Source organism: Helianthus annuus, chromosome 5 (assembly GCF_002127325.2).
Source record: "Helianthus annuus cultivar XRQ/B chromosome 5, HanXRQr2.0-SUNRISE, whole genome shotgun sequence".
In the NCBI taxonomy this organism is placed as follows: domain Eukaryota; kingdom Viridiplantae; phylum Streptophyta; class Magnoliopsida; order Asterales; family Asteraceae; genus Helianthus; species Helianthus annuus.
In genome coordinates, this window is record NC_035437.2 from 109,213,754 (window position 1) to 109,223,732 (window position 9,979).

The 9,979-nt window shown below is 35.2% G+C and overlaps 1 protein-coding gene across 1 annotated transcript; it reads right to left on the reverse strand.

The window, feature by feature from the left end:
* Positions 1 to 4,675: 4,675 nt before the first annotated feature.
* Positions 4,676 to 6,845, reverse strand: LOC110943454. Its single transcript, XM_022185204.1, has 6 exons — positions 6,676 to 6,845; positions 6,270 to 6,397; positions 6,055 to 6,139; positions 5,122 to 5,437; positions 4,938 to 5,018; positions 4,676 to 4,843 (listed from the first exon to the last, which is right to left on the reverse strand). Exons 1-6 carry the CDS (start codon positions 6,843 to 6,845, stop codon positions 4,676 to 4,678), a joined length of 948 nt encoding a protein of 315 aa, XP_022040896.1.
* Between the last annotated feature and the right edge of the window lie 3,134 nt (positions 6,846 to 9,979).

A 9,979-nucleotide genomic window follows, 5' to 3' on the forward strand; every position in this document is an offset into this window, starting at 1 on the left:
TATTGTCCGGAAAAGCGATCCAAAAGCTAAATTTCGAGCGATCCAAATAAATTATGTCCAGATAAGCGGTCCTGAATATTCGAAAACGCGATCCATTGTTTTTAGCCTGCTTTTACCAATTTTAGTCCGTATTTTCACCTGATTTTTTCTAGGGTTTGTAATTAGTGTATTTTACACGTTATACTCGAATTTCAGACAATTTTGACCGTTGGAACCACTAGAAACTGAAAAAGTATGAGAGAAAATGAGTAGAAAAGAGAGATTTCTGCAGATCTATGCTGTCGTAGTATGAACTCCTCGTCCTGAGCTCTGATACCACTTGTTGGACCGTTCTATGACCCGAAAAGTCAGTCAAGGTAGTTCATCTTCACGTACGAAGGCGGAATCAACGTAAATGAAGTTACAACAGCTTATCCTTTCAATTCCTTATCTTTCTATTGCTTTCTGATGAAAATTTGGCAGAGTTTCAGCACCGTAGCACACACATACATCGTTACAACTAATGAACCGCTCCTCCTATTTATAGAGTTCCAGGGTCGCTTATGTGACATGCCATATAAGCGATCCAGATCCTTTGTCACATAAGTGATCCAGATTAATGACACAAAAGCGGTCCACTAAGTTTAATGACAAATAAGCGATCCTACTTCAATCTATCACATTATTTACAATTTGACCTCCTGTTGACCAATATTGACTTCAGACTTTTTGTAGACGCAGTCAACAGACATTCCGTGCATCAACATTTGGTAAGGTTTCTGAGGCTGCTATAGGAATGGCTGATCGTCAGCAACCTAGTATGTCTGAACTTGAACTAGATAAGGTTGAGCATGAGCATTTAGATGTTGAAGGTGATAACCTGTCTGAGGGAATTCATATACCCGATGTTCTTACCAGTGTTAGACGATCCACTAGGATTTCTTTATTACCTAAAAAACTTGATGATTTTATAATTGAAGGAAAGGTCAAGTATGGGTTAGAAAAAGTGGTGAACTATTCTAATTTGACAAATGAAATTTTTTGTTTTACTTCCTTATTGAATAAATCTGTTGAACCTAAGTTTTATTATGAGGCATGTAAAGATGCAAACTGGGTAAGTGCTATGAATGATGAAATTGAAGCACTAAATAGAAATAAAACTTTGGATATTGTAGAACTCCCACATGGTAGAAAACATATTGGGTGTAAATGGATTTATAAAATTAAGTATAAATCATCAGGGGAAATTGAGAGGTATAAAGCTAGACTAGTTGCCAAAGGATATAGTCAAAGAGAGGGTGTAGACTTTGATGAAACATTTTCACCTGTGGTAAAAATGATAACTGTTAGGAGTGTTCTAACTATAGCAGTACATAATAGTTGGAATGTTTATCAACTTGATATAAATAATGCGTTTTTATACGGAGATCTTGTTGAAGATGTTTATATGAGGTTGCCGGAAGGTTATTTTGACAAAAATGATACTCGTGTTTGTAAATTAAATAAGTCTTTTTACGGACTTAAGCAAGCCCCAAGAATGTGGAATGCTAAACTTGTTAGTGTTTTGATTGACTTAGGGTTTGTACAAAGTAAATGTGATTATTCTATGTTTATTAAGTCTGTGAATTCTGTGTTTGTTGTCTTGCTTGTCTATGTAGATGATATCCTTATAACTGGTAACAATGAACTGGAGATTGAAAATGTGAAAAAGTATGTACAGTCCAAGTTTATGATTAAGGATTTAGGTACTTTGAAGTATTTCTTAGGCATTGAAGTCTTAACTACAAATGGTGGGTTATGTCTTTTGTAAAGGAAGTACTATTTGGAACTTCTTGCTGAGTATGGTATGACAGGGTGTAAACCTGTTAATAGTCTGATTGAGCAAAATCATGTAATAACTGCTTTGTGTGACAAAAGAAAGTGAAAATTTAGTAAATATTACTGGTTATCAACGATTAATAGGAAGACTTATATATTTGACTCATACTCGCCCAGACATTACTTATGCGGTACATGTCTTGAGCCAATTCATGCATAAACCTACCAAAGCTCATTTGCTATTGGCAATGAGAGTGTTAAGATATCTTAAAAATGCTTTCGGTAAAGGTATATTTTTTGGAAAACATTCGCATCTTAATCTGGCTGCGTATGTAGATTCAGATTGGGGTAAGTGTGTTGTGTCTAGGAAGTCTGCCTCAGGATACTGTGTGTTTCTTGGTACCTCTTTAATCGCTTGGAAAAGTAAAAAGCAGTCGACAGTGTCTCGGTCTACAGCTGAAGCTGAATACCGAGCTATGTGTACTGCGGCATGTGAATTGGTTTGGCTTGTTAACCTATTGAGTGAGTTACATGTTAGTATAGAATTGCCGGTTTCTTTGTTTTGTGATAACACTGCTGCGTTATCTATTGCAGCTAATCCTGTCTTTCATGGCAGAACTAAACATTTTGAAATCGACTTGTTTTTCCTTAGAGAAAAAGTACAAAATGGTTTCGTTAAAACTGTTGGTGTAAAAACTGAAATGCAAGTTGCGGATATTTTTACAAAAGGATTATTAATAGAGCAACATAATACTATATGTAAGAGGTTAAACATGCTTGATGTTTTTAGTAATAAAAGTGAGGGGGGATGTTGAAAATATAAAAAATATATCATTATATTTCATTCTTCACTTTTATATTACTAATAAATAAATGGTTTTTTTTATTTTTTACATGTTGTTGGGCTGCTGTTGCTGGGCTTGGATCTGTACGTGGGCGAGACATATAGCTGGGCTGCTGCACTCGAGAAGAAATAGAACGTCTACATAACTGGAAGATACTTTGAGACACCCAACAGTCCTCTCTCGAAGTTTCAGATTACACTTTCTCTCACATAGGGTTTTAATCTAATTTGTACTTTGTGATCTCTAGTTGAGATATTGTGTTTGTAGTTAGATCAGTGATTACAGATCATCGTGTTGATGATCTGTACGTGAGTTGAGTGATATTCAGTGTGTAAATCGTTGTTGTATCTTCGTTTCTCTGAAGAATTTTGTTACAAATCCATGTTTTGACACTTGTCGTGCTTAAGGGACCATAAACATATTGCATTGTACATGTGCCTTTAAGGCATAAAAATAAAAGCTAGATTCAATCATCTATAAGTATATACTAGTTGTAGGACCCGTGTAACCACACGGGTAGGTTTAATAATGATCGAAATCAAATACTAAAAAACAGATTATAATATATCAATTAAATTTTGGTCTTTAGTTCTATATCTTTATAAAGTAATGTTAAAGACAGTATGTGTGACCACACAGGTAGCTTTAATAACGATCGAAATAGATTATAATACATCATTTAAATTGTTTGTATTTAATTCATGTTTCTAAACATTCTTGTCTTGGTTTTATTAGGAATTCGTTGGACCCCTTAGAAACATCATAATTTATATGGATTTAAATACTACATATTTTTTAATCATCCTTGTCTTGGTTTTACCAATCTATTGGTTACTACAATGAAGTTACTATAACGCGACCAAATAGCCAACTTATATTTGAAGTTGAAGTTTAACTCAAAGAATTATATTTATGAATTATATCCTATCATAACGAAAATTGATTTAACTCAAAGAATATAACTTCTTTCACATAATTTGTAGATATTAACAATTTCTTTGTAATGCGATTATAAAGTAAACATACATTCAAACTCTATATTAAAAAAGTAGAATTTAGACTATGTCAAACTAATTTAGACATCTCATATACTAAGTGTTAAGCCTAGATGGCTTCCTGTATTCTGTTTTATGATTATTCATATATCATCTTAGGTAAGTTCTGTGAAAGGGAACCACCTGCAATGAAAAAGTCTAAAACAGTGTTTGAAATGACTGTTGGGTTAAAACCACTGTTGGGTTAAAACAGTGTTTTGAAACCACTGTTATGTTATACAGTTTTTCGAAACGGCTGTTAGGTGAAACAGTGGTTTCGAAACGACTGTTAGGTTAAACAGTGGTTTGAAAACACTGTTGGGTTAAAACAGTGTTTTGTGGAGAAAACAGTGGTTCTTTTTTTCCAAACAGTAGTTTGACTTTGGTCAAACAACGTTTTAAGTTTGGTCAAACAGTGTTTTAACTTTGGTCAAACAGACTTTTGAACCACTAATAATCATATTTTTCCAAAGAGTTGTTTGACTTTGGTCAAACAGTGGTTTGACTTTGTTCAAACAGACTTTTGAACCACTAAGAATCATTAAGTTAATAAGTCTACTTACAATGTCCCAACTCGTGATTAAGTTTATGAAAACTTTATGACTTTTCTTATAGCGAGAACATCAATATGTCATACCTTTTGTATGATTTTAAGGTGTATTAATAATAAATAGTTTTTAACAAAGTAATTTTCTCGAGCCCGGGAAGCATTCTCGGGTAAAAACCTAGTATACTATATTCACAAATCAAAACACACATTATAAGCAAAGATTATATTTCCCAGCATAAAACCTAGTTTATAATACAAAAAAGTAAACCACATAATGGTTTACCACATGTTCCAAGTTCATAAATTACCAACATCTAAAACATAGAAAACAAATGTTTGAGGAGTTAAACACTTACCAACGACAACCAAACTTCAAACAACCACATACTTAAGTACATACCAAAAACATAGGTTTGCTTAAACATCAAAATATAATGACGTGAAAGGAGCTAAGTGTTAAGCCTAGATGGCTTCCTCCGGTTCCTTTTGTTGTTAGAAGAGAGTTCCCCAACATTTTGACCTTCCACATCCTGCAACGAACGTTTACCATTAGGACTGGTGGCCGAATCCTTCTCGGCTTCGACAACGGAAGAGTCGGCCATAACAGATACAACATCCTTCAATTAAATCACAAAACAACTACTAAGGTATCAAATAATGTAATATAATCTACACTCAAGCAAAAAACAAAACTGTAGAATTCTTATTCACCTTTGAAATATCAGTACCGGCCATCTGTGAGGATTCAGATAATTGAACAGCTTTAATTTCTGAACCTTCTTGACTAAACACCTAATATCAAAATATTACCAAAAGGGAATTTAATTAAGATATTTAAACTACAAAAATTGGAAAGAAAAAAATAAATCAGTATAAGGTATACGAAAACTCTTACCTCATCAGCAACCTCAAGAGCATTTCCATTACCAGCAACTAATTCAATGATTATGTCCGGATCATCACATACTTTTTGGATAGTGTAGACGTGGTAGTCATGGTTAAGGTTGTAATCAGAAACTTCAATTTTAAACGCCAACTTCTTTTCGACCAACCGTGATATTTCATGGGGAAAAGTTTCAGTATCATCGACCTTCACTTGGCGTTCCCTTATATCATTCGCAGTTGAACCAATAAGCTTCATTACATCTTTATCAAACATCACAAAAGAAACGCTGCCAGTTTCATCTTGCACTCTCAAATGTACTTTGAACCTGTAATAAATGTCAAGTAAATTACAGCTAAAACCATAGCAGTTCTGGACATAAAAAGATCGGACGTTAACTTGCTTTATGGTTATCGATGTGCATTCTTTATCGCATTTCGGACAAACCAATGAAGTAGGTGACAAATTCATGACCTCATCAGAAATGGTTTTAGCATATTGTAAGTACTCAATTTTGTTCAACACCTTCTTGTTATAGTCTTGACATGCCGGATAAAACCAACCATAGTTTTGTTGAACAATTTTGATCGTTGCAACTACCACACATGACATTACCTACGATATCACAGATAAAGCTTTATTAACATGCTCAATTGATAAAACATAGAAAACATTAACAAAATTAAATGCCTATGAATGTATATAGAATTATTCGTATGCTATCAATCTCAATAATTTCATCAACATGTCTATTAGGAGTCTCAATTAGAAATTCTTGACGGACTGGAAATACACTCTGAGATGAAAGAATGGTTTGAAAAGAAGAAGCACCAGCTTCAAATTGTTAACTAAAAGACTATAAAAATAAAACGACAATTAGCGTTAATACTCACACTTATGTTAATAAAAATATGAAAAATATGAAATATAAATCAGCGATAGTACCTCCTGCGAAGTTCATTAATCTCATCAATTTCTTGGTTGAGAAATAGACGACTTCCAAACTTATCACTCTGAACAGTATATTGACCTGCAAGAAACAATATACATATCCAACAATTCATTACAAATCACTAAAGAAATAAAAAAATGTTCTTAAAAATGTAACAAAATGGAGATTGGAAAAACTAAACGAAGTAAATCAGTCAAATATAAATGACCCTGCCACTTCCTAATCCTCGCATGCTGAATGACAGCCATCACAGTCTCATTCGGAGAGTTTTGAGACAAAAAATCGTTAAATTCTTGTGCATGCGCATTCCACAAAGTGCAACGGACTACTTCTCCCCTAAAAGAAACAGATAAAACAACACCATTAAATGCAATAAAGAATCTTATATATGATTTACTAATCATTTACATTAAATAATGCCAATGATTTACTATGTATATACCATTAAATGCAATAAAGAAACTTATATATAAAATAATCTAATCATTGGTATTGTATTAAATAAAAACAACCATTTAATGAACTTTTATATAAAATAATCTAATCATTGGTATTGTATTAAATACAATCATAACACACAAACAAATTTATATAAATGGCAAATTAGAATTTACTGGACATCTTGAAGATCCAAGTTCATCTTTTTTCTTTCTTTAGGAAAGATTTCCATATCTCCACACCAGACAACAATTCCAGCAACATCTAAAATGGTAAAGATAGCAACATAAATTATTGAGATTCTAAAGGGAGGCAAAACATATATCAGATTATCAGAAACAGTCATACCGCACGTGAGCAAATCCTTTCCTTCTCCATTAACAATGTGTGAATGTGCGATGAAATTAAATCCGTAATCAACACCTTGCCAACCATTCGCACGTGTAACAACCGTACACCGGTAAAAGTTAATCTTGTAACCATGGTTAATAACTTTCTAAGCATCAGTGTTTTCTCCAACACCAAATCTGGAGAGAATAACAACTTCATCCTCATGAAGCTGTGAGATAAACACATGTATCAATGGAGCCTTAATCCCTGCCTGAATCTTACGGCCCTGACAAATAAGTGAAATCACATACTATAGAAACAAACAAACAAACAGTATCTCAAAAAAATATAAAAGATACTCAGCTAAAGTCTCCACATATGAAGGATCAATAATCAACTAATATTCATGTTTGTTTCATTGTGCCTAATCCTATAACATAAAAAACAAACAGTAACTAACCCTAAATTACACAAAATAGAAAATACATAACCATGTAACTTTAGTTACACAAACCTAAATTACAAAAAACACTTTCAAAACATAAAGAATATTCGTATTTGTTTCATTATTCCTGAACCGTATGCGTCAAAAGGCGCCTATACGGTTCCGAAGGGATACAATTTGACCAAAACAAACAAACAAACAGTAAACAATAATCATCTATGAAGGATCATAAACAAACCAAACAAATATTCATCTTTGGTTCTTTATATCTAACCCTAGTAAATCAAAGATCCAAAAAACAAACAAAAAACCATCTTTCTTTCTTTAAAGAAAGAAACAAATGTTAGGGGAGGATTTTCTAACAATTAGTGATCCTTATTTGCTATCCTAATAGTGATCCTTACTTCTGTGACAGATAGTGATCCTCAGAAGAGCTTCAGGATCAGGATCATGGATCACCCTAAGGATCCTCATACTAACGATTGGCTGTTTGTATTTCGTGTTGTTTTGCAGGAGTATTGAGCTTGACTTGGTCTTGGCAACGTTACTATGGAATATTCCATGGGTATTTCGCACACATTTGAATAGAAATGGACGTTGTGGAGAACGTGGGAGCATGGCACAAAAGTCGGACACTTAGTTAGCTTAGTTAGCTTTCATTTTTAAAGGGGTGACGAGCTAAAATTAGAACACTTAGCCATTTTCATTTACACACACACACTCTCGAGCAATCGCAGTCTCAAAGCTTTCACTAAACACTTAACAATTCTCACACTTTCACACGAATAACCATAGTGATCCTTGTACTTAGCTCGTCACTATCCGAAGTTGTAAACTTTTATTGATTTATTTGAGCTTGGTGATTGGTAGTTTCCATCACCCGAGGTTTTTTATGCCGGAGATCATTCATTGATCAAGGGCTTTTTCCTCGTATAAATCCTTGTGTTGTTTATGCAATTTACATTGAAGTGATCCTTACTATTGTTCTTCATTTCAAGCATCATTCCCCGTAACTAAGAGTTTGGTTGCATTATCCTCGTTAGATTTTTAACCAAAACAGTTTGGCGCCCACCGTGGGGCAATTGGTGCTTCATTTCTAAGAAAGTATTTCTGTTGGTGATCATTCCGGTTCATTGCATACGAATATATGGCTTCGTCATTGAAGAATACCTCTACCACAATGTCTGCGGTCAATTCGTCTCAGGGCATTCCACCTTTACCTCCACCACCTGCTGGATCTCAGAAAAATGCTGAGAAGAAACCAACTCCCATTTTCTCTAAACCTCCAACTTCTTCTGCTCCTTACACTCCCACTACTAGTGACATGTTTACTTTGATTTTGCAGATGAAGGAACATATACAGCAACAGGATAAGACCAATGACAGGATCCTCAAAGAAATCGGAGATCTCAAGAAACAAAAGAAAGCGGCAGAGGATCATTCCCCTCTGGTGCCCAGATCTTTGAATTTTGACACTCCGGTGATTACTTCTCAGCCAACAGAGGTTCCAGATGTTCAATATGTGGGTGGACCAAAAGGAGTGCACTACGGTTCAGCAATAGTGACTCAGGAATCAGGTTCATATTTCTAGCCAGCAGGATCCTACCCTCAGCATATGGGATCCTTCATGAATTCAGGAGCCTACTCAGGAGCGCAGCAGGTTCAAGGATCCTCCTTTGTTCCAGAATCATCCCAGGTTTAAGGATCCTCCTTTGTTCCAGGATCATCCCAGGATCATCCCAGTTTCAGGGACCCTTCCAGATGCCAGGATCCTTGAGGAGTTTGCAAACAGGAAGTTCAGATGTCCATCAGGGAGATTTTATTCCGATGCAGACCATTGCTTCCACTGGTCCCTCCATAATTCCAGAGTCCCAGCAATATGGATTTACATCCACTGCTCCTACTTTAAACCCGATGGGAGGTAACACTTTTAGTAATTCTCTTACAACTAACCATGGATTCATGCAGGATATAGGTATCAACCATGTCATGGCCAGAGAGTTGCAAAAACTGAAGGATATGATATCAAGTGTTCCAGGAGTGGTCAAACCCATCCCGGAGATTGCAGATGGAAGCCACGGGATATCTCGTTTTGCACCACCAATTTGTGATGCTGAGATACCCAAAAGATTCCATGTTCCAACTATGAAGTTGTATGATGGTTCGACGGATCCTGAGGAACACATATCACAATACAGGGAAAGGATGGAGATCAATCCAATTCCAGAAAGGTTAAAGGAAGCATGCCTATGCAAGGGATTTGGATCCACTCTTACTGGATCGGCTCTCAAATGGCTGCTAAGTCTTCCCCCTTACTCTATTACCTCATTTGCTAATCTAGTTAACTTATTCAATAATCAGTTTTCTTGTAGTAGAAAATTTGAACGGTTAACTAGTGATCTATATAGGATAACCCAGGGTCATAATGAATCACTAAGGGATTACATAACCAAATTTAGTAAAGAATCCTTAGACATTCCCAACTTGGATATAGCCACGGCCGTTGAGGCCTTCAAAATGGGATTGCTTAGGGATTCATTGTTCTATGATGATCTTGTTATGACACCATGCAGGAACCTAGATGAGGTAAGAACCCGGGCACTCAGGTTCATCCGGATAGAGGATGACAAAAGGATCCAGGAGAGATTAGCAGGATCCTCAAAACAAGAAAAGCAAGGATCCTCATTCAAGAACAGCAAATTCAA